Source organism: Leopardus geoffroyi, chromosome D4, assembly GCF_018350155.1.
Source record: "Leopardus geoffroyi isolate Oge1 chromosome D4, O.geoffroyi_Oge1_pat1.0, whole genome shotgun sequence".
Lineage (NCBI taxonomy): Eukaryota > Metazoa > Chordata > Mammalia > Carnivora > Felidae > Leopardus > Leopardus geoffroyi.
In genome coordinates this window covers 81,101,259-81,125,668 of record NC_059342.1, presented here as the reverse complement: position 1 = coordinate 81,125,668, position 24,410 = coordinate 81,101,259, and the positions used below count along the sequence as shown (strand labels likewise).

Here is a 24,410-nt window from a genome sequence, read left to right as displayed (position 1 = left end):
TGGAGAACACTCAGAGCACATTTTGGAAAGGTTACTTCCCCACACACCTCCCTGCCTGAAGCATGTGGGATTTTTCTCCAATCACCACCTTGAGAACCCAGTGGGGCTCTGGAGGTACAACCCACAGATGCTTGAAGGACCCCTAAGACTGGGCTCCCGGACTTTTTAACGCTCAACCTCATCCATTCAGCCTCCACAATTCCTCAGTCACCAATGAAGAACTTCTACCAGTTACTGGCTCCAGCAGCCACTGCTGGTAAGCTGGCCTGGGCTATGATTCTCTGTTGTCACTTGCCTGTCTGGTTTTCAGGGTGACACTTTGCCCTGTGACCTCAAATCTCTGACAGATGTAAGGACTGTCATTGATTTTCAGTTTGCCTATCTTTTTTTCTTATTGTGAAGATGGGAGTGATGGCTTCCAAGCTCCTTACACATCAGTGCTGAAGCTGGAAGTCCTCTATGTGCGTTTTCCACTTTTCACACCAACCTGGAGAGTTAATCCTTCTACTCCAGGTTACAGAGAAGAGACCTGACATTCGGAGAGGTTACCTAATGTGCCCAGGGTCACCCAGCTAATGGGTGGAAGGAAGAGCCAAAATTCTTTGTCTTCTGCTTCTACCGATCTCTGAGAAACTACCAATCCCAAGCATTCCAAATATGTTTACAAATACAGGCTTTTCCTGGAGATTTTCATGGAATTCTTGGAGAAACCTGGGCTTGGTCATTTAACCTGAGAATGAAATGAGAACCTCATGAGCCACCTGACCAGTCTCTGTCTCTCATCAAGAAAATGGCCAAATTAGCCAAGATAGGGGCACCTGGTGGCTCAGTCGGTTAAGTGTCCAACTTCAGCTCAGGTCATGATCTCGAGGTTCACGACTTCGAGCCCCACGTCAGTCTCTGTGCTGACGGTTCAGAGCCTAAAACCTGCTTCCAATTCTCTCTCTCTCTCTCTCTCTCTCTCTCTCTCTCTCTCTCTGTCCCTCCCCTGCTAGCACTCTGTCTCTCAAAAAAAATTAAACATTAAAAAAAATTTTTTTTTTCTTGAATTAGCCAAGATAGATCCTTATCCAGGCCTCTCGCATGGGGCCAACTTCAGCATTCACTGGTAACACTCTCCAAATTATGTTTACTTTACTGCCATAGAATCATAGTGTTCAAAACCAGAAATGCCTGAGAGATCACCAATTCCAACGCCTTTGCTTTACAGGTGAGACCCTGAATTCTAGGGACTCTGAGACCCTGGTAAGTTCATGGGAAAGCCACCTGCCACCCATTGGCTTTCTACCTTGCCACCTGGCTCTTCTTCCTAGATCTTTTAGGAATTAAATTCCACACTTATTTTTGAGATAGCCCAGATGAGCACGTGATGAAACCTGCAGTACTCTGCCCCATCCTTTGGCACATGGGGGAGGGGAAGAGGCAGACACCATGCCAGGGCCGTGAGGTGGCCTACATCTCACTGGGAGATCTGGGAGACTTCTGGTGGTCAGCTCTGTCGACCTTCATAAGTCTGGGCAGACCAGTGGTTCTCAATTAGGGTATGATTTTGCACCTCCCCCCACCCCACGCCCTGGAGGACACTTGGCCATGTCTGGAGACATTTTTGATTGTCACAACTGGGCAAGGAGAGAAGTTGCTATTGGCATCTCACGGGTAGAGGCCAAGGATGCTGCTTTACATTCTTTAAGAAAAGATTTTTTTTTAAAGTTTATTTATTTATTTTGAGAAAGAGAGAGAGTGAGCAGGGGAGAGGCAGAGGGAGAGGGAGAGAGAGAATCCCAAGCAGGCTCTGCACTGACAGCACAGAGCTTGAACTCACGGGGCTCGAACTCATGAACCATGAGATCACTACCTGAGCTGAAACCAAGAGTCAGATGCTTAACCGACTGAACCACCCAGGCACCCCTTAACATTCTGTAATGCATAGGACAGATTCCCCCCCCCCCAACAAAGAAGTTTTGGGCCCCAAATCTGGAAAGTATCAAGGTTGAGAAAGGCTGAGCTGGAGTACGCCCATTCAGGATCTCCACGACTGCTCTGGGCTTACTTGAAATAGCCACACTTTCCCTTCCGCTTCCCTACCACAGCTCCCGGGCTGGGGGAACAGTCCCCCGTGCCCCACCACGCTCGGAGATTGCACCTGCCAGCCACCGCGGGGTGAGGGATGGCGGCCTCTGGGGAAAGCGTGTGCACCTGAACTGTTCAGCGAGACCTTACATGACTGAGGTGCTTTCTTCTTGGTGGCAGGTGGGTGTCTCTGCCCACACTTCCCCACTGATCACGTCTGTGAAGGGAGGAGGAAGCCTTATGTAAGCGCAGCCTCGCACAACCTTCTGTCGTCCTGGCATTCCAGGGCTTGGGAAACCCCCTCCCTCCCGAAGTCTCAGGGGAATGTGGTTCTGTTCTGAACCGGCCCTGCCTGCGGGGGCTGCTTACCACCTGAGGATAAAATCTGAGCCCTTCAGCCTTTGAGATTGGCCTGGCCAGCCTCCCTGTCACCCCCCCTGCAGCCCCAGCCCCCCATCCCCGCTCCACTCTCCTCCCACGCACTCCAAGTAGCAGCCTCATGGGCTACTCTGAGCCAGACCGACACGCTTCGGCTCCTGCCTCTGCTCCCACTCGGCTCCCTGCCTGGAACACCCTTCCCTTCCTTGCCTGTCTGGACAATGCCTGCCTGTGAGACCCTCCTTTGGGACGCTTCCAGGCCCCTCTCCCTGCCTCCCCGCCGGCCAGTTCTGCTCTCTCCTGTTCCCTGTCAGTTCTCGGCACCGCCCTCCAATAGGCCTTACCTTGCTGGATCCTCAGTGTTTGCGGATGTCTGCCTCCCTCTCCACCTGCCCCCCACCCCGTGGATGCTGAGCCCATCCCTGGTTCACATCTAAGGCCCAGGGTTTAGCACAGGGAAAGCTTCCTGGCAAGGTGAGCGAGTGAATAAACGAAAGAAGGAATAGATAGATGGAATGTCACTGCTCCTTATGCTTGGAGTGGCCACTTCCAGGATTCTCATGAGTCCCTGTGGCTCACCTGGTTTCCCAGACACAGGACACATGACCTCAGCTCTGCCTCTTTCTGCCATGGATGCTGTGTGATCTTGAACAAGTCACTTGCTGTCTACACTGGGTGCTGTCTACACGGTAACCAGCTATAACACTGTAGCGTGGCCCAGGTGCGATCCCACGTAGAGGAGGAAGTAGAACCCCAACCAGGTTCAGGAGTCCCCATTTGTGGTGGCCCCCACTGGCCCCCACAGAGCACTGCTCCGGAGCACGAGTACAGTGAAAGAAACGTTTCCTGCACTAATAAAATTACCTTCTCTAAAGAAGGCAATTTGCATGTTAATGTTTTGGGTAATTCTGTGCAGCTCCAGTGCCCTCGAGGCTGCAATTTCTCTCTGACAAAGTGATAAAAATAAACTCCCGCATAAAAGAGCATTTCTCTTCTCTCTCATTTGCGCTCCAAAGTGACATTCTTAATGTGAGTCAAGCTGAAACCCACTTCTTGATCTTGTTTTTGACACTGATCTGCCTCCCCTCACCTCTCCCCGTGACAGACCAGCTCCTCAGAGCGCCTCAGAGGGGTCTCTTCCTGAGGAGCCAGCTGGATCCTCTTGGGGAGCGGGCGCCCCCACTCTCGAGGCTCCAGACTGTGGGCTTCTGCAAATTCCAGAAGGTGCAGCCAGTTAACTGGAGGACAAACATGGGGCACGAGGAAGAGGGCTGCCTTCGGTGGGTGAGTTAGGGTGGTCTGTCTACCCCCAAATTGCCCATTTTTTGGAAACAACTACAATGGCTGCAGATTCTGAGACTCTGCCCTCCAGGGCGGCAGACTGTTGACCCGCCAGGCTTGGCCCTTCTGATCACCTAGACGTAATCACCAAAGAGGCTCGGATTTGGGGGTGTCCTTCCCTGCCAGATGCTGGCCCGGCCCTTATATCTAAGTTCTCTTGTTGAAACCCCACAAGAGCTGGGCAGGGTAGGTAGAAGCTGAGGCTTCCAGAAGGGAAGGGAATGAGCCAAGGTCATCTAGCAGCACCTAAGAGACAGACCTTGAGTTTGAACATAAGTGCAGCCTGCTGTCGATGACCCCAGCAGTGGGAAAGGAGGAGAGAAGCGCCATTTACCAAACACCTACTGTGTGCCATGCGTTATGTGTGTATATTTAATTCAGTGAGTCTACTAGTGTTCGTGACAGTGTGTGCAGTGACCCGTAGGACACCCAGGCCTCGTGCCCCTGACAGTCTTGAGGTGGAGGCAGACAGAGATTAAACATAGAAACGCAGAAATCAACATGTATTTACGTGCAATGAGAGAAAATGACAAGGTTTTAAGGAGGAGAGCGGAGAAGACCTAATTTCCATTAGGAGGTGGGTCAGGGAGATCTGTCAGTACAGGTAGCATCGTAGTTGATGTCTAAGTGCTGAAAGGTGAGGACCCAGGGAAAGAATGTTCCAGCAGAGGGAATGGCTAATGACAAGGAGCCCTGAGGTGGGGGAGGTCGGGGCACGCAGGCAGAGAGCAGGCTTTGGCTCACAGGGGGCTGCAGAAGCGGGAGGGACTCCATCTTGCAGTGGCTCCGAGCAGGTTAAGGCATGTGGGTGTTGCTCTGAATGCTGGTGGTGAGGTGACAGCAGGATATGTGGCTTGGTTCGTGTTTTGAAAAGGTCATTCTGGCTGCTGTGTCAGAAGGAGCAGTGCTGGAAGCGGGGAGGCCAGTGAGGAGGTTGCTGTCGGTGGTGGAGAGGGATGGGAGCTGTGGGAGAGGAGTTTCAAAAATGGTTCTCCGACTTCTGGCTTGAGCAGTGAGGTGGGTGGAGATCGTATTTATTGAAATGAGTAGGATTTAAAGCAAAGCTGGATGGAGAGGGACAACCAGGAGGTCCATTTCTAACAGGCTCTTTGAGATGCTAATGAGGTATCCCAGCAGCAAAAAAGCAGTGTGGCCGGGAGCTTGCGAAGGGAGGAGAGCCTTGATTCATGGAAGATATTTAAAGCCTAGGGAAGGAAGAACGGGAAGGGAGACCCGGGCCCAGGCGGAGAGCCTTGCAGGACCCCGTGCCCTGCGAACCTGAGAGGAACCAGCAGAACACCAGAGCCCCCCCACCCCACCCCACCACCGAGCCAGGACCTGCCGGAAAGATGCAAAGAAAAGCCAGAGAGCGGGCATCAGAGAAGTGGGGAGGACGCACTTCAAGGAGGGAGGCTTCCCCCCTGACCAACGCTGCAGCGAGAGCTGGGAAGGGGAACGGAAGGTGCCTGGTCTCTTGGCAGGAGCAGTTCCTGGGGAGGGGGGAGCTGATCCGGGAGCAGAGCTAGAAAGGTGAGATACAACGTCAAGGCAGCCTTTAATCAGTGCGAGAGCCTGGTATGTTTGGTGGCCGATGGGCAAGGTTCAGAAGCGGAGACACTGCTGAGCTGGGAGCACCAGGCACAGACTCCAAACCACCTACCTCTCCTCCCGCAATTCTCTGCTGCTCCCCCTGCGTTCTGACCCTGTCCCCTCCCCAGAGCGTGAGCGCACGTGTGCGCGCGCACACACACACACACACACACACACACACACACTTTCCTCTCCGCTCTGGCAGAGGAGGGCTCCCACACCTGTGTATCCACTTGGTGGCTGTTGGCCAGTGTTTGTGGACTTGAATCGAATCGCCCCAGCTCCTGGCATACAAACCCTCTAGAGCCAGGCCATCGTGGGGAAGAAGAATTAGATTTGCGCCGTGGAAAGGGACACCCGTGCAGGGCTTTGCTCAGTTGAGCTCCGATGGAGGCAGAGAGCTGGAGCACACGGTGAGAAAGGGTCTCCTGGGGAGGTGATGAGCACCCCGCCGCTGGAGACGACCAAGTGGGGGTCAGATGCCTGTTGTTAGCAATGCCAAGAGGGCAACTGTGGCTCAGAATCTCACAGGGGAGCTTCAGTCGGATAGACGGTGCTAACAGCAGTTGCGCTAAGGTAACTTGTGGCCCCCTCCCTGCCTCTCTAAGTAAGCCTGATGCGGGGCGCAGAGTGCCAAGAGGACAGATTCACAGCCCGGGTTTGAATCCCCACCCCACCCCCAGGCCACTGGTCCCTGCCTGAATGTCTGTGCTTCTGTGCACCCCAGAAGCCTGCAGCGTCCAGATAACAAACAAAACCCAAGACAAAGGCAGTTTTGCTGGTAAACAGCCAAAGGGTTATAAAGGCATCTATCCCCCAGACTTTTGTTTTGAGGGTGAAATGAGAGGTGCCCCTCAAGAGCTGGCCGCAGGGCCTGGTACATATTGAGCACCACTCAGATTAATTCTTACCCTTTTGAGTGTTATTGTCCTGTGAGGGCCTGGATTTCGTTATCTCTGAAATCCTTTCCAAGCCAGAGGTTTTGACCACTTGCTGCGGAATGTGTTGAGCCTCGGAAGGTTCTGCGGGAGCCATTAATCCCAGGAGAAATGTCTCGAGTTGCAGGAAGCGGTGACCAGTCCTATAGCCCATCTTCCCAGCCAGCGACTCAGGAACTTGTGTCTGCCCGCGGTGGAGTCGGGTGACGCCGGACGGGTTTGCGGTGGGACCTTGGGCCACTTTGCGCCGTGTGCCCTGTGCCTAACGAAATGATGGAAGTCCTGCTTGCATCTTTGGTTGTGTTCGTTATTTGGGTGTCCCGGGCTCCTGGCGATAATGGTTTTTCTGCAAGGTCTATCTATGGTTCCTTCCTGACACTTACTAATTTTTCCTTCCAGACAAGGACAAAGGTGATAGTGGCCTGTTGCTGCTGTAACGCAGAAATACAATGACTGGGTGTGTCCCATTCTGTTCTTGAGCTGGGTGGGGAGTGGCAGGAGGGAGGCTCTCTCTTCCCTGAAAGGATGCGCCTTCTGGAGGTCTCCATCTGGTTTGGGGAGAGGCAGTGCAGAGCAGTGGTGGCAACCCCGGCATGGCCACTGTCCAACGGTGCGACTTTGGGCGGGTGGTGGGACCGCTCAGGGCTGCCACCAGATTACGTGAACGGGCAGGGAAAATGCACAGTGTGACTCCTAGTGGGCAGAACGCCCCCAATACGTGCAGCTTGTGATTTTTGTCGCTACCATTTTTTTTAAAACATTCAGAAGCCACCATCCCACCCAATGCTCCCGGAGTCCCAAGAAATCGCCCAGTTTGCCGCTCATTTTACTGAAGGGGAAACTGAGGCCTGGAGAGGGGAGGTGACTGGTTCAAAGCCCCGCTGTACTCAGGGACAGCTGCCCTTTCGAGAACCCCGGTCTCCTGACCAACTGCACGATTTTTTCTGTCTGTAATCCCAGCCAGTCTGCTCATTTACTCCACAAACAACTGTTGAGCACCTGCTCACGGTCGCTGGGGATGGGGGCAAAGATGCCCTGGCCTCATGATAGTCTAGTGTGGAGACAAGCAGTCAGCTCCCTGCCATAAAAGAAGAAAATGAAGCCAATGTCACGACGGCACCCTAGGAAAGTGTGGTGACGGCGCAGAAACCCTGGGTGGGGAGGTCACCGGAGGCTTCAGGTTATCAAGCACTGTGTTGGGCTTGCTCTGGGTGGTGCCGTGTAAAAGCCAGTTGGGGAAGATGTGACGTCCCCACTTTACAGACGCAGAAACGGAGACCCGCCAAGGGGAAACGCGAGGCCACGGCAGAGCTGGACCCGGACCAGTGCATCTGTCCCCCAGTCACTGTCCCATGAGCGCAATGCCACCTCATGGGAGATGCTCCGGTCCTTTGAGACCCCAGCCCTGGCCCGGAGCGACTGCACTAATGTCTGGAGGGATTGTGCCGCAGCAAACAGGAGCCAGGCTGCAAGGCGTCCTAAGGATGTGGGGAACGCTTCCGGTGATTAACCACCTTGGAGTTGGTGAAGGCTTCACAGACAACCCTTGCGGGGAACATTCCACGGCGCAGATAGGAATCATTCAGCTAATTCCAGTCAAGATCGTTCAGCTTTATTTCCCACCAACATGTCCAGCCAGAAAGCGTGTATACTTACACGTTTGGAATTTCACTAGGAGACGGAAACATCTATTCTAGGTGGGTAATAAGAAAGATTTAAATCATGGAGAGACGGAAGGAGCTGGCATGTAGCCGGCCTAGCCCAGCACCTTGGAATAGAATTACAGCAAGGAAGCTCAGGTATTTTCGAGAGGAAAAAAAAAATGTCTCCTATTCAGTCTGGGATAATATGCCTGGCTGTCAACAATGATTTGGATTTAATTATATCATCTATGCAAATGTGTTCTGTAAACTGTAAAATAATACATAAATGTCAGATGTTAAGAAGATCGTCATGCAGGAGAAACAACGAGGTTTGGGCGTCAGGTAGGCATGGGTACAATGCTGTCTGGTCCCCTTCGCAGGCCACCTGGCCTCTCTGGGTCTGCACTCCTCAGCGACAGCGTCTCCTTCTGAACATCACCCTGAGAACCAGAGGAGAAAACGGATATGCCTCGTAAGCTGGCGAGGCATTCTTGCTGTTTCCGTCCTGGAGCCCCAGGGTAGATGATGGGGTCATTGGAGGGCAGCCCCCCAGTGCGTTCATTATGTCCTGTGTGCGAGGACCCCTCCCCAGGGTTGGGGGTGACGGGACTTTTGAGGCCAGAAGGAGCCCGTGGGCCCCCCCCTCGCCCACTGACCGACAGAATGAGGCCATGGTCTGTCAGGGGCCGCACCCCAGTAAGCAGGTGGCAGTCTCGGGTGGGAGACGTGTGTATGGCCACATCCAGAATGTTGCAAAGGCTGCTTTCTCCAGTGACATCCGTCAACCCAAAATAAAGTTGGGGAAAACGCTCCATGGCTTATCTTCAGGCATGGGAGGCAGGTGGACGATGCCTGTTTGCAGAGACTGGCAGATCCACACCTCCTTGCCGACAGCCAGCAGAGATGGATGGGGCCCGTCCCTCCCCCGGGGCCAGGCGGGCATTGTTCCTTCATTTCCTCCTTCTAAACGACCCGACTTAACGCTCCGACTTGGCCATCTCTTTGAAGGCCCTCGAAGCAGCCACCGAGTAAAGAAGTTTCGAGAATGGTTCTTGTGATCTGCCCCCTTCCAGCTGTGCGACTTTGGCAAGTCTCTGTGTAAAACGGGACTGATATTGACACCTGCTTTGAAGGGCTTCTGTGGGATTTAAGTTAATGCACACGAAGCCTTTAGATCAGGGCCTGGCACATAACGAGGGCTCTATAATTATTAACTATTATGGTTTATTTTCATTACGTTTACGGTGACAGGTCGCTAAAGCAATGTTACCAAAGAGATGCCTCCAACACCAAGATTGAGCTGTGAGGGTTTTTCAGGCAGCTGGCGGAGGAGCCGGAAAGGGTGGGGGAGGATTTCTTCTATTTCTCCTCAACGGCTCAGGTGATCTTAAAGACTTGGGCGGCGGTAGGAGAGTGTGTCCGGCTGCTGGATGAGCCATAAACAGAACCGAGAAGCTGGGATGCTATGGAATTGTTAAAACCCCAACCCCCAATGTGACTGTATTAGGAGATGGGGCCTCTAAGGAAGTAACAGTTAAAATGAGGTCATAAGGCTGGGGCCCCGATCCGGAGAGACTGGTGTCCTTATAACAAGAGACCCCAGAGAGCTGGTTCAGTGTCTGTGCCACATGAGGACACAGCGAGAAGGCAGCCATATGCAGGCCAGGAAGAGAGCCCTCACCAGAACCGAAACCTGCTGGCAGCCTGATCTTGGACTTTCTACCTCCAGAATGGTGAGAAAGTAAATTTCTGTTGTTTAAGCCCCCACCCTTCCCCCCAGGCCATGGTCTTTTTGTTCTGGCAGCCGCAGCGGACAAAGACGGTGAGGGGAGGAGGGGTGGGCAGTGGGGTTCCGGAGGAGGACGTTTGTTCTGGGCATCCCCCATGGTTCATGATTGCCCACAGCAGGTCCAGCCCAGCACTAGGCTTCTTAACCTCTTTACTTCCCTGCCTCCTCGAGAGCCTTTAAGGAGATGGCCAAGACAGAGCGTTGGTTCCAAAGTTTCCCGATCACCCATGGGTGCAGAGTCCCCAGCCCTGCGGGTACAAGTACAACTCCAAGGGCCTCATGGCCAACACACAGAATCTCCAGGAGACGGGAACAGGAGCCTGCATTTCTGGCAAGGTCCTCAGGTTATTTTATGCATAAAACGTTTAAAAACCATGGTCCTTGAGGGGAAGGCCAGTCCTCCCCTGGTGTTAGAGGTCCTCCTTCATGAGGGCTCTTGACTTGCCCTTAACATCCACATCCAACCCAGCAGCAGCTCTCGGGCCTGTTGCACTGCCCTCAGACTCTGTCTGGAATCTTATCACCCTCACTGCCTCTGTCACTACCGCTCTGGTCCAAGCCACCCACAGCCTTTGCTTGGACTGGGGCAGTAGCCCCGCGGGACCTCCTTGCTGTCCTTTCACATGTGCCCCGTCTCCCTGGTCTCAACACAGCAGCCGCCCCGATCGCGTCACTTCCCATCTCCCCGGTGGCCTCCCGTCTTCCTCGGCATAGAACCCAAAGTCTGATCATGGTCCACAGGGCCCTCCGTGGCGTGGCCTGTGAACCTTTCCAGCCTCATCTTCCTCAGCACAGCTAGAGAAGGGCAGGGCCTTGGCGAGGGCAACGGAGCTCTGCCCCACTTAGCGGTCAAGGGATGGTGCCGGGAGAGACGGGGGATGTGCGGTTTCTCGGAAACCAAGGAAACCGAGAGAGGACTAAATGCAAAGCTGGAACGATGTCATGGCTTTTTGGCTTCCATCATTTGAGATTTTAAAAATAACTCCCTCAGAACGTCTTAAAAGGCAGACCTTCTTAGTCCAAAATCCAGCTTCTCAAAGCTCGGGGGCAGGTCCTTTTGCAAATAGGCCGCGTTTTGCAGACGAGTGTTCAGGGTGGAGTGTGGACAGACTGGACTCAGCAGTGAGGAGGAGGATGGGGAGGAAGGGATGGGTTCTCAAAGTGGGGTCCTTGGACGAGCAGCCTCAGAGGCACCTGAGCACGTGGTAGGAGTGCAACTTCTCAGAGCTTCTGAACCCGGAGCTCCGGGGGAGGGACCCGAAAGTCTGTGTTTGCACGAGCCCTTCAGGGAGTGACTCTAGACTTCTAGAGCCTCCGGTCTGGACCATCTTGGTCTCATGAGTCTGCACGGCGTCTAAGAGAAGGGTTCTCAGAGGGTCGTCTTTCCCTGTGCCCCTTGGCTTACCTTGCTGGCCTCAGCTGTAAAGTGGCAACAATAACACCTGCGTCACAAGATCGCTGAAAAGGTCGCAGCCCATTCAAGGGGATTAAATGGCTCTTTATTGGTGCCTGCTGTGTGCCAGGCTGTGCTGGGCACTGAAGATGCAGAGAAGATTGGGGCAATGTCCCCGCCTCCAGGAGCTGAAGTCCCACTGGGGAGACAGCCACGTACCCATGGATTTGTCCCAATATATAGGAGGAAACAAGGGGCAATCCCAACGAAGGGCCATTAGCTCTACCTGGGGATGGGCCAAGTGTAGCGTCCTAGACCTCCAGACATTAGAGGCTGGGTTGGGGTATTTTTAAGATTATATGTATATATATATATATTTTTTTTTTCTAATTATTATCAACAATGAACATGCATTATCTTACTTGGGAAATACAGAAAAATAGAAAGAAAGATACAAAAATACCCTATAAGTCCCTCCCCCGCTCCCACACGGTGCTGTAAGTTGCCGGTGAATACCATTGTGTGCTTTTTGTTTTCCTTTGGAAGAAATATTTTGAAATACTCGCATGGCTCTAAAAACTTTTGCCGAGTTGCTTGTCAAAAGTCCCTAGCAATTTCACCATCAACTCACCGGTAGCGTTGTCTTACGTTTTTGCTAATGGGTGAGCAGTAGGCTTCAATGGCAGGTTTTCTCTCTTCCTTGCTAATGTATGTGAACTACCCATTCACGTGCTTTGTCCATTTGAGGACTCTGTAAGGCTTAAGTATTTTTAACATGAAATTAACTACCAAAACCAGACTCAACATTTAATGCCCCCCACCCCAGATGCCTAGGGTTTTATTGCAAAACAATAAATGCATCAGAAATAAAAACAGTGATGTGCCAAGTGCTTATGATAGTGCTTATGTTCTCAAGAATAGTGAAGAAAATGTAACTAGCCTCGGTGTTCAACAGTGGGGGATATGGCGAAATGATATACAAAGTAAGATTTGATGGAATATTCTGCCACTATTAAAATAATGTTATGAAGGCTATAGAGCAACATACAAAAATGTTTACGATACCATTTTAAGCACAGTAACTACAAAGTTTTGTGCATGTTGTTATTACGAGTGAAAACACATCTTCTGTAGACAAAGTGTGGTTTGAAGGTCAGTTGTCAAGGACGCTTAGGTTCTAGAAAGAGGACATTCATGAGCTTGCCTTTGCTTTCTGTTGGCCTTCTCACTGTATGTAAGAAAGAGGGAGAGGGGTGCCTGGGTGGCTCGGTCGGTTAAGCGTCCGACTTCGGCTCAGGTCATGATCTCACGGTCCGTGAGTTCGAGCCCCGTGTCGGGCTCTGTGCTGACAGCTCAGAGCCTGGAACCTGTTTCAGATTCTGTGTCTCCCTCTCTCTCTGCCCCTCCCCTGTTCATGCTGTCTCTCTCTGTCTCAAAAATAAATAAACGTTAAAAAAAAAAATTAAAAAAAAAAAAGAAAGAAAGAGGGAGAGGGGCGCCTGGGTGGCTCAGTTGGTTAAGCGTCTGACTTCGGCTCAGGCAATGATCTCGCAGTTCCTGAATTCGAGCCCCTCATCAGGCTCTGTGCTGACAGCTCGGAGCCTGGAGCCTGCTTGGGATTCTGTGTCTCCCTCTCTCTCTGCCCCTCCCCCAATCTTGAGCACGCGCTCTCTCTCTCTTTCTCTCTCTCCAAAAGAATGAATGAATGAAAGAAAATAAAGGAAAGAAGGAGAAAGCCCCAGAGGGAACGTGTGGACTGTCAGTGAGGATCTGGAAAGGGCAGGGGAGTCCAGCCAGGTGGGAACCCCAGCAGCCCTACCCCGGGAAGGCCACTTGGACTATCTTAAGTGCACTTCCTCCTCCTGTTTTCTTCCTCCCCCCACCCCTAGTCCCTCAGAACCCTCCAAAGGCTCCATTCTCTGCAGCTTAGCAAATATCGAGCTGAGTCTGGCCGCCATTTCCTGGGCCGATTGATAAAATGAGGAGCAAGACACTCAGCCCCTCAAGGCGGCCAGTGTGGGGACCTGCGACCCACATGTGCATGGTGTGCAGTGTGGGGTGTCCTTCTTCCCAGCCCTCACTGGCCTTCAGGCTCTCTGACATACTCAGTGGGGCTCTCAGCCCGTGTAGACAGCCCTTCTCCCCTGTCCCTGGCCTGAGAAGTGTCTGGCTTGCCTTCTTATTTTGGTGCTGGTGATGGTAGTGCAGTTTGAGGTCTGGAGACCTGGGGTCCTAGTCCTGCTTATGCTGGGCCTCGATTCCACTCCCCTCTTCTGGAAAAGGAAGTTGCTAGACCAGGCTTTTGGATCGCGGGGAGGGATGGTGCTCGGCTGGGTATGAAGAGACGAGAGTCCCTTAGATGAGTCCCTTCTGGTGAGGGAGGTCTGTCAGGGCAGGGCTCTGAGCCTCCACCCACCTCACAGGATTGCGTTCGAGGAATAAAGCCAACAAACACACTCCACTATACAAAACAGGAATCCCCTGACCGGAGAATGTGCTCAGGCTGTACGAGGCATGGGACTCCGCCACTGGATCTCGGCTCGCTCTCCTCGGACCCCTTCCGTGGCTCCCGGCTCATGTCCCCTGGCCTTCCAGTCCTATCCGGTCTAGTCCAGCTGCCCCTTCCCCACCTGTCCTGCGGCAGGTGCCCAGGGCCATCACTGGGGCCACACGCCCCACCTCCTCCTCCTCCCTCCTCCCTATTCTCGGCCCAGCCCACCCCTTCCGGCTCATCTCTGCCCATCAAAGCCCTACCCATTTTGCCCATTCCTTATTCCAGGAATGAGATTCAGGACCTGCAGTGCATGAGGCCGGTTCAAATCCATCCCAGCCCTGCTGCCCTTATCGGCATGTAACCCGAGCTCAAGTTATTTGGTCTCTTTGGGCCTCTGTTTTCTCACAGGCACAAGGAGAGTCATAGTGGGGTCAGAGCACCCCGCACAGCAAGCCTGGTTCCTGCAAGAGTCAGTAATGTCCCTTACTCCTCACTCTGCTTCTATTTTCCTTGCATGCATATAAACTGTATCAAAGCAGAACGTGTATTCAGGAAGGTGGCATTGTGTTTTCTTCAAAGTGATACATGCACATAACCTCAAATTCAAGTGGTAGCAAAGGGTTCACAGTGAGAAGCAGCTACCCCTGCCTCGCCTCTTTCCACCTCCTAGAATTTTCCATTGCACGTTTTAAAATTGGGTCCGTGACTTATTCATTCCATAATGGGAAGCCTGTGTTGCCCTCTCCCCTCCTACCCATTTTGTCCATCCCACCGCCTCCGGCAGTCATCAGCTGATTTTCTGTATCTATAGGTCTCATTCTGCTTTTTGTTTGTTTATTCATTTTGTTTTGTTTTTAGATTCCACAAAAAAAATAAATAAATAAAATAAGGTATGTGTTTACTCGAGAAGATCAGGACATGTAGACAAACAAAAACAAAACCCAGTATAACATAGGATGTCTCCTTTCTCCTTTTAGAAGGTCTCCTTCCAGATGATTCGGTCATATTTTTCGCCCAAAAAAGGTCCTTTATATTTTTTCTGTGCATTACTGCTTCAATCGTAGCCTTATTAGTTTAATTAAGGGAAAGAAACTAATATTGGTTTGAGTAAAACGCATTCAGTGCTTGCTACTGAGACTGAGCTCCAGAGAGCAGCCACGCGGGCACCAGCAGGAAGCGTGTTGGGAATGCGGTGTCTCAGGCCCCACCCCGGAATCTGCGTTTTGACAAGATCATGCATGGTAAATTTGTTTTTTAATGTTTACTTATTTTTTTTTAATTTTTTTTTAACGTTTATTTATTTTTGAGACAGAGAGAGACAGAGCATGAACAGGGGAGGAGCAGAGAGAGAGGGAGACACAGAATCGGAAACAGGCTCCAGGCTCTGAGCTGTCAGCCCAGAGCCCGACGCGGGGCTCGAACTCACGGACTGTGAGATCATGACCTGAGCCGAAGTCGGACGCTTAACCGAACAAGCCACCCAGGCGCCCCAATGTTTACTTATTTTTGAGGGAGAGAGAGAGCACGAGCAGGGGAGGGGCAGAGAGAGAGGGAGAGAGAGAGAGAATCCGAAGCAGGCTCCGTGCTGTCAGCACAAAGCCCAGTGTGGGGCTTGAACCCGCGAATCGTGAGATCGTGACCTGAGCCCAAGTCAAATGCTCCACTGACTGAGCCATCCAGGCACCACAGTGTCGTGTGCATTAAAGCGGGGAAGGGGTGTGTAGACCAGGGCGGCTCAAAGTTGCAATCCACGAACTGTTCTGTACAGTCCTGGACAAGAGGCTTTGAGCCAAAATGTAAACCAGTGCCGCTTCCTTTGTAGAGAAAGACTTGCTACAAAATACTGCCAGCTGAACTAAACAATGTGATTGATGAGGAGGGTGATTTATATTCTGGCCCAGGCTCCTTATCTTGTCAGAGACCGGGGACACACAGTTCCCGGACTCGGCACCCATCTGCCGTCCACACTTTGAGTAGCACTGTCGAGATCACACGGTTCTGGAATGGGAGGCTGGGACTGCATTGGGTTTCTCCGGCTTTGGATCCTGGCCCCTTGCACCCTGCTTGGGTCTGACCCTCCCGCTGACTGTGACAGACGCACGTGCACGCGTGCACAAATGCACACAGGTGCACACGCAGGCATCCACGCTCACACTCTAGGAGAGCCCTGGCCCCTTGTCGGTGATTAGGAAAACCCTGTTTCTCGATTCAGACGGAAGCTCCCTTTTCCCTGTGTCTCTCTACACGAGACCTCTGTTTGTATTAAGAAGGTTTTACGCCAGGGTCCCTGTTCCCTTTATCAGCTCCTCCTGTCAGGGCCAAACAGAGCCCGGGAGAGAGCATCTGGAGGCAAGAAAAGCTGAGCAAAAAAGCTTGGATGGCTTCGGATGGAGACAAAGAAACAACTTTGCTCAGCTCAAGTTCCCAACACGAGAAGAGCTCTCAGATCCCAAGGTCCATCTATAATCCAGTATTTAAGCCTCCAGGCCAGGCTTCTGCCTGAGGACAGAAGCAGGGGAGCAAGGCCACTGGGAAGGTACGGATTAGCAGAGGCAAAGCCAGCCTCCTCTAAAATGCCTGTGGCGTTCCGTCCAGCCTGAGCGTCACCTTCCCCGAGGAGTCCAGGCAATCCCCTGACTTTGGGTCATGGGGTTCAGTTTGGCTTGGACATTGGAGAGACTCAGAACTTTGTATGTGGTACCACTTATTAAAAGAATTGGGAGTCAGGGGCACCTGGGCGGCTCAGTCGGTTGAGCTTCCGACTTTGGCTCAGGTCACAATCATGAGTTACAGCCCCGCATCGAGCTCTGTGCTGACAGCTCAGAGCCTGGAGCCTGCTTCGGATTCTCTCCTTCTCTCTCTCTGCCCCTCCCCTGCTCGCACTCTCTCTCTCTCTCTCTCTGTCTCTCTCAAAGATAAATAAACATTTAAGAAATCTTAAAAATACATAAATAAACTTAAAAAAAAAAAAAAAGAATCGGGAGCCAGAGTTTGAATTTCCAGGCCACTATTCTCTGGCTGCGTGACCTTAGGGAAGTTACTCAGCCTCTCTTTTTTTTTTTTAATTTTTTTTTTTCAACGTTTATTTATTTTTTTTGGGACAGAGAGAGACAGAGCATGAACGGGGGAGGGGCAGAGAGAGAGGGAGACACAGAATCGGAAACGGGCTCCAGGCTCTGAGCCATCAGCCCAGAGCCTGACGCGGGGCTCGAACTCACGGACCGTGAGATCGTGACCTGGCTGAAGTTGGATGCTTAACCGACTGCGCCACCCAGGCGCCCCTACTCAGCCTCTCTGAATGTTGGTTTCCTCATCTGCAAAGCGGGGCATAATAACACTGATCTCAAAAAGGTGTTGTGAGGATTAGTGGCGATGTCTGTGAAGTACCTAGCACTAACCCATTTGTTCATTCATCCATTCATTCACTCACGTATTCAGCGTTGTATATTGAGCACTGGGCATCTGGCCCTGGGGGAGCAGAGGTGAGCTGGAGGTCCCAACTCAGCCGGGAAGAGAGAGGCTGTTGGAAGGACCACACAAATAAACACCGAACAGGCCGCCGTCGGCTGCAAAGGAAAGGGCTAGAAGCCCGTCCCAGCGGCCGCGTCTGATCTGGGGATCAGGGAAGCTTTTCCTGAGCGGGGGATTTTGAGCTCCAATCCCAACGATGAGTAGGAATTTGAGGCAACATAAGGGAAGAACGTTTCAGGGACATAGTGGGGACTGCCATGACCTTCTAGAATATCATTTCGGGGAGAGAGAGAAGGGGTAGAGAGAAGTAAAATTTGCATACAGCAAAATGCACAAACCTTCAGGCACAGTGTGTGACAGGCCCCCACACCCACGTAACCAACACCTCTATCGACATGTAGGGCATCGCCGTCAGGGGTCTCTGAGGAGCAAACTTTCCCCGTTGTTATCGACGTCAGGGGCTGGGTTTTGACTCGAATGTTTTATGGTGGCACAGAGGAATGAGGCCTTGGGCCAGGCTGCGTATGAGCTCTGCCACCTCCTACCCGTGTGACTTTGCCCAGTGGGCTCCGCTTCTCTGAGACTCAGTTTCCTCGTCTGTAAACCAGTGCTAACTGAGCCTCCCCCACATGACTGATGAAGGGGTCGACTCCGCAGATGGTCGTGAACGCCCAGCTGGTGCCTGGCACAAGGCAGGCCCTCTGGGAGTTTAACCCAGAAACTAAAGTTCCCGGGACGGAAATGGTGGTGAGCAAGGAGCCTGGTGGCTGGAGCGGCGCCTTCCCCGGGCAGCGTGTGGGCCCCTTTGGCACACAACCCCCGCCCCCCCCCACTCTTAACACTGGTCTCTCTGTCCGCAGGAATGTGCTTGCAGGCCTTCGTGGAGGCTTTCTTCTACCTGGCTCAGAGGAAGTTCAAGACGCTGCCGCTCCACGAGCAGGTGGCCTCGCTGATCGACCTATGTGAATACCACCTGTCCCTGCTGGACGAAAAGCGCCTGGTGTGTGGCCGCAGCGGCCCGGCGGGGGGCCGGCCCCTGGACAGCGGCAGCCCCCCGGACGCCACCCCCTCGGCCCCGCCGGTGGAGGGCCACCCCCCGTCCTGCACAAACAGCGCCCCCAAGGCAGCGCATTCCAGACACGCTCTGTCCTGATGGCCACTCGATGCTGCCGATGAAGGGTAAGCCCTCCGGGGCCGAAGAGGACCCTCTGTGCTCCCCGCCTGTGGACAGAGGGCAGGCTGCGGAGAACCCCCGCGGGACAGCCCCCTGCCTGACATGCCGTCTCCATGTTCTGCTGAGCTGTGCTTTGAAACAGGCTGATGGCACCCGCCCGCCTTCCTCTCGGTGGTCCAACTATGTGTGAGTCATCGGTGGACATATGACATCCCAAACGCGACAGATGGCGTCTTCTATTCTGGGCTCACAGGAAGCAGCCACCGGGGTAAAACTGTTGCGTTCGGGGCACGGGGCGCCAGCGATCCTGAGCCCGAGCTGCGGAGAGGAAAGAACTCGAGAGAGCTGAGACTTGGGTCTGCCGGGGCCTCCGAGAGAACACTGGTTAAATCCCGGGGACATCACGCTGATTTCCTGCCACCGTGCTGTGAAAACCGAGTGGAGCTAGTGTGTGGGCACGCCCGACTCTCCCATCCCGATCGTGTGCTCCCCGGGTGTAGTTAACAGACTGGCCTCATTTATTTCATTAGCTTGCCTGTCACTGTCATGTTCGGTTTGTTATTCATTAAGAACTAACCAAGAAGTAACTAGGTAAAGGCTCCTAGAGTCTCAGGGCTGACAGGAGCCTCAGAGGTCATTTTGTTTGATTTTGTTTGACCTTGACCCCAAAGCAGGAGTCCCAGGGTCCTGTGACGGCACCCCCTCACCCCACACGGATGAGGTGCCGTCACCTGGCGGGCAGGTGCCTGGCAGGCACTTGCCAGAGGGCCCCTGGGTGGGAGGAAGGGCTTCCGAGGGGAGGACAAGAAAACCCCCTTAAGGGCCGGTGTGAGGGGGAGCATGGTGTCAGAAGCTCAGGACAAGGGGCGCCCACACCCCCCCTTCCAGGAGACCCTTTCCTTGTCTCCATCTGTGTCCCCAGGCGAACCCCTTCTCAGAGGGGAAGGTTCAGAGGCAGCCAAAGGTGGCATTTTGGAAAACCAAGCCCCGCAGAACTCGCTCTGGGCTGCTTGGTGACAAGAGCCACCTGTAATGACCTTGTTTCCCAAGCAAAAAAAGCAGGACAGGTGGCCTAAGACGGGAGGGGCGGGAGGAACCTGATGCGCCCCTGCATAGGGACATTCTAGAGGTATCAGTCAGCTCGGGTAGTTTCGTAACGCTGTGCCCATTTTCAGAGGAGCAAAGGCCAGCCTGGGGGGTCCCATGGGAGAGTGAGGCTTGGTCCAGTTCTGTTGGTTGACCCCTGAGCCCCATTTCCTTTATGTCCCCTGGTGAGTGTGACTCAAGTTCCAATCGCCTCTGCTCCAGGTCTGCCTGCCCTCCCCCCCCCCCCCCCCCCACCACCCCGGGGCCCTGCCCGCTCTCCTGCAGCCCTGTGACATGGGCCAGGACAATCAGTGATTCTAAATGGTCTGCTGTGAGAAGCAGACTTTGAAGGCCCCGTCCCCGTTCTTCGGTCCCTGTTATTGCCAGAACAAATGGGCCTCGCAGTGAAGGAGTCTCTCACACGTGTTAGCAGCTGGGAGCAGCAAAGAGTCTTTTCAACACAGCTTTTTTTTTTTTTTTTTTTTTCCAGAAAGCATTCACTTGCCAAAATGGAGTGCAGTTTTCAGTTCCAAAATCAACCAAACACATTGGATTGGGGGGGGGGGGGGGCGGGGGGGAACCGAGCCACATTGTTTGGGATGATTTGAGCACGTCAGTTCTCACGGTGAGGAATGTCCTGTCCCCACCCTTGCAGGTCACATGCAGGCAGGTGGCTCTGCTCAACCCTTCACTGTCTGGAAGGAGCCCCTCCTCTGCAGGCAGGGCCTGAGACCTGCACCCCACGGGGTGAATGTCGGGAAAATCAGGCCGCCATTTTACAAGAGGCCAGTAAGGGACAGACGGGGCCCTTTCTTCTCAATGCTGTTCAACAGGAAGAATTCAATGCTGCTCCCTTATCAGAGTGAGCGACAGGAGATGTCCCCCGCCTCCTTGGTGCCTATGGGAAGCCCCACTTACTCACCCCCTTTGTTTCCCACACCCCTCACGTTTCAGGGTGCAGCTGAAGTGATATAGCAAAGACACACACGTCCTTTCTCCTGGAAGAGGGGAACCGGAGACAGGGATCCGGGGCCCAGAGACGCCCCACGAGGAGCGGAGTGCCCCATGTTCTACCTGTGTTATTTCTGGGGTAGGGCCCTCAGGATCCATCCGGGCCTCTTCTCCCCTAGTCCCCCTTCCTCCCCCTCCCACTGATTCACACACACGCACACACATGTATGCACACACGTGCACGCACTCCAGCCACATCAGCCCTTACTGTTCCTCTGGCTGAGGTCCCTGAAGGGCCAGCTTTCTGGAGCAGGTCCAATGAATGGAGATCAGGTTCAGCCTGTCTCAGCTCAGGGTACATCACTGGGTCTGGCCTCCACCCCAGCCTTTCCTGCCACACCTGTCACTTCCGGTGCACCGGTCGGCTCCCTTTCTCTTCCACACTGGTCATCCTGCTGCCCTCCTTCCAGCCTCCTAGGAAATGTGCTTGGCTTCTCTGCTGTCACAGCCGGGAGCTGTGTCCCCACAGCCTGGCCAGAGGGGAGCCTGCCGTAGGTGCTAATAAAGGCGCATCCGATTCAGTGCAGTTGTTAGCAAGTGCGTGGAGGCAGGGCCTCCGCCCCCCAAACAGGCGCCCTCTTGGTTCTCCTGAGGCTCCCCGTCCACTCTCCCTGGCTCAGACTTCACCACCTCCTGCCTCTCATCCCTCTCAACTCGTCCTCCGTCCTCCAACCCTAGTGGCCCCGAAGGAATTCGGAGAACCACAGAACCGATCACACGGTCCCCTAATTCAGTCGTCATCTCTGCCCAGATAAAGCCCGTGCTCCTTAACCCAACGTTCAAGCTGCTCATAATCCAGCCCCGTCCTTCCTCTCCAACCTAAAGCCGTGCCTGGTCCGCGCTTTTCCGGGGAAGGCCTCTGCCTCCACCCGTCACCATGCTCCCAGGGCACTCTCTGTGTGTTGTTGCCCCTGGGGAAGAGAATGTGCTGGTTCCTGCCCCAGGGCCAGGACCTGCTCCTGGCTCTCCCGCCCTTGTGCTTACCCTTCCGTGCTGGACGGCCTCCCTCCGTCCAGTGGACACTTACTTACCTTCAATGTCCAGCTCAAACGCCCCACTGCAATCTCCCACACCAAATGAACTGTTCCCTCTGTCTATTTGTGAGAATCTGGAAAGTTCTGTTATTACCATGCTTGCCCCTTGGCATCACAGGGCTCTCACCCTTACCAAGCTGGGAGTTCTTCCGGGTCAGGCAGGTGCTGGATTCACTCAGGCCTCCGAGCATGGGGTGGGGGTCTAGCAGGTGCTGGCTGAAACAATACAAATATCCAGCAAGTCCCAGGGGAGGAGTGGGGTCATGGCGCTCCTCCTCCCCGAGCCTGTGAACACCCTTAACGATCATGGAATTTTAAACCTTGCCAGGGCCATTCACTCAATACCTCCGTGTCCCCAGCATGGTGGCTGCCCCATGACCCTGAGCGGACAATGGCCCTTCTCACCCCGGGTAGTGTTTCCGTCGTCCTTTGTATCTTTGCCCTGGGCTCAGGTGCGGGCAGTGCCCCCGGTGGGCACCCCTTCTTCTTCAGCCTTAGAAAGGCCCGCCAGGCTGGGTCATGCGCACAGGGGTCCTGTGTCAGGTGTCCCGCCTTCTCTTCAGCTCTGCAAGACCCTGCGTCTGTGTGGGGTTGGAGAGCTGAGTAGATAATCCCCATGTGAATGTGAATGTCGATGGTTGGCGGGGGGTGGTAGGACCGGTCTGCGGAGGAGCCCAGACATTCGGAATGGCGTTTCTGCCTTTCTAGAACCAACTCGTTTTCCCACGTGAATTGAACCACATCTGTTCAGTGCTTCACAGTTTACAAAGTGCCGGCACGTCCATCCTGTCCTCTGACCCTCCAACAACCCGGCGAGGGATGGGGGTTCTCATCACCCTCTTCACAGACAGGGCACCGACGCCCAAGCTCGCGGCTGGAGAAAAGGCAGAGCGGGGACCCACCGTGAGGCCCCCTGCTCCCTCCTTGGCATCGTGCCCACTCTGCACAGAGACTTGGCGCTCCCAAAACCCAGAGGGCAGAGGCTTTGGGACCCATTTCAGAGACGTGTGAGGCTGGGGGCTTGTTCAGCTCACACCCAGGCTTCTGGGGCCTCAACATGGGCCTGCCGACCTCCTCCTCCCACGTGGAGCCCCCCAGGAGGGCTCTGGGAGCCACCACACTCCCGGGCTCCAAGTCCCTCGGCCACACGAGGGGGTGACAGGCACTCCCTCACTTGGTCCCTGGGAACTAAGACAAGACACAGCCAACACAAACATACACGAGAGTGTTTTGCAAACCAGCGGGCTGCTCAAATGCCATGCTCTCTTCGGCCCGCTCCGGCTTCCTACGAAGTGTGAAGGGACGAAGGAAAAACTTTCCTTCTTGAATGTTGTCATCCATCAAGACAAATGAAGCCAAAACAGCTCCTCGCCCCCCGCCCCCCGCCACCTGCCCTTCATCCTTACACTTAAGACACTCTGCAGGCTGAAAAATGGCCTGTGCCGTGCCTCCGACACCTAGAATCTGCCTTGTGATTGGCAGAGTATTACGCCAAAAAAGCTTCCTTCTTTTTTTCACTTCTTGATTAATGTCCTAAACTCCTTGGCCCTATAATTGAAAATTGGGGCTTGAGAGGGCCGGCGTTTGAGCACCTTCCCTCGAAGCTCAGAAATGATGAACTCTCTCGCCGGGGAGCTGGTGTTCCTGGTGGCCGAGGGGGCCGTGCTCCTCTCCCCCCGCTGAGGTCAATTAACCTAAAATCCACCTCGCCTCAGTTGATAACTTTTGCCAGCCTCCTATTTGCTTTGATGAATGTGAGAGGGATTTTCCCACATGGCATGTGAGTTTCTCCCTCGTGAAATAAATCCACAGGTTTTTTGTTTTTTTTTTTTTCTGTTCCCGGGCACAAAGGAGCTCTGCAGAACCCTCAGCCTACCCCGTTACCTCCGTCTCTAGTAACCAGAAGTCTTGGTGTTTATTTAACTAGGAAAACCATGCAGTACAACGGTTACAGGTACGCACACGTGCACACACACACACACACACAGCACCACGGAGCTTCTATATAAAATGGCAAAATTACTGACGATTTTCTCATTTCTGGCAATTTCCTTCTAAGTCTTATTTAGCGAGCAGAGGGAAAAGGGCTGTGTGCAGGCCCTGGGGTAACATAACGCACTCACTAAGGGACTCCTGGGAAACATTTCCTCCAATGTGAAGGTGCTTGCTAGGATTCTGACCAGGACCGCGGTCCCGGGCCACGGGGACGCTGCCTGCTCCTGACGGTGGCTCCCCTGGGGCCTTCCCAGGCTGCGGGAGCAAGGCCAGGGCTGCTGATGCAGGAAGTCAGGAGGGATATTTTCCCTGCAGAACCACCTGCCTCACAACAGGGACACGAGGGCCTGCTTTTGCTGGACCTGCTACTCTCTCGCTGTGTGACCATGCACCTGCGACTTCGCCCCTCTGCCCTCTTTCTGGCCCCCACGGTGGCAACTGTGTCGTCATGAATGTAAGAAACCCGTCTCGGGCTTGGCGCCTGGGAACTACCTTAATAAATGTCTAGAGCAAGACGGATGCCAGGGAACTTGGGCCCACCTGGATGTCCCCGACAGAGAGGCCCTTCGAGGCCCGGCGAGCGGCCCCGCGCTGGAGCCCTCCTCCCTCTGAGCAGGGCTCTGTTGCGAGGCTGAAACTCCTGCCTCTTAAAAGCCTTTAAACATTCTTTATTAAATTTTCATGGCACATAAAGTCAAGGTTCTGTGCCTTGGCCTCAGTTGTCTTGGTAACTTCGTAAAATGCAATAATAAAACAAAGCTGAGTGTTGCTAAACACAGGCTCATTGTAAAAACGGCTGCAAAGTATTGACAGTTTCTTCCGTGTGATAATTCTTCACGGCAAATCCACCGGGGTGGACAAAACTTGCTCATTTTGGGGCAGTTGGCAAGAAGAGAGCTCCTTTTACATTTTTTTCTCCCCTGATGGTGCCCGTTTGCCTGGGAAGCTCAACATTGCCTCCAGTAAACTGTGAGAGAGGGGAGAAGGAGGGAGGAGTCTGGAA

The 24,410-nt window shown here is 53.6% G+C and overlaps 1 protein-coding gene across 6 annotated transcripts in view; it reads left to right on the top strand.

Moving 5' to 3' along the window:
- Positions 1-24,181, top strand: part of TTLL11 (tubulin tyrosine ligase like 11) — a 245,516-nt gene extending 221,335 nt beyond the window's left edge. For 2 of the 6 annotated variants that reach the window (XM_045469126.1, XM_045469127.1), the window contains one exon: positions 17,968-24,181. In XM_045469126.1, coding sequence (XP_045325082.1) covers positions 17,968-18,260 — 293 coding nt within the window. In that variant the 3' untranslated portion in view covers positions 18,261-24,181. Of the gene's footprint in view, positions 1-7,580; positions 9,628-17,967 lie in introns of those variants that run through there. The other 4 variants (XM_045469135.1, XM_045469128.1, XM_045469124.1 and 1 more) reach the window with 4 other exon arrangements.
- Positions 24,182-24,410: the final 229 nt, after the last annotated feature.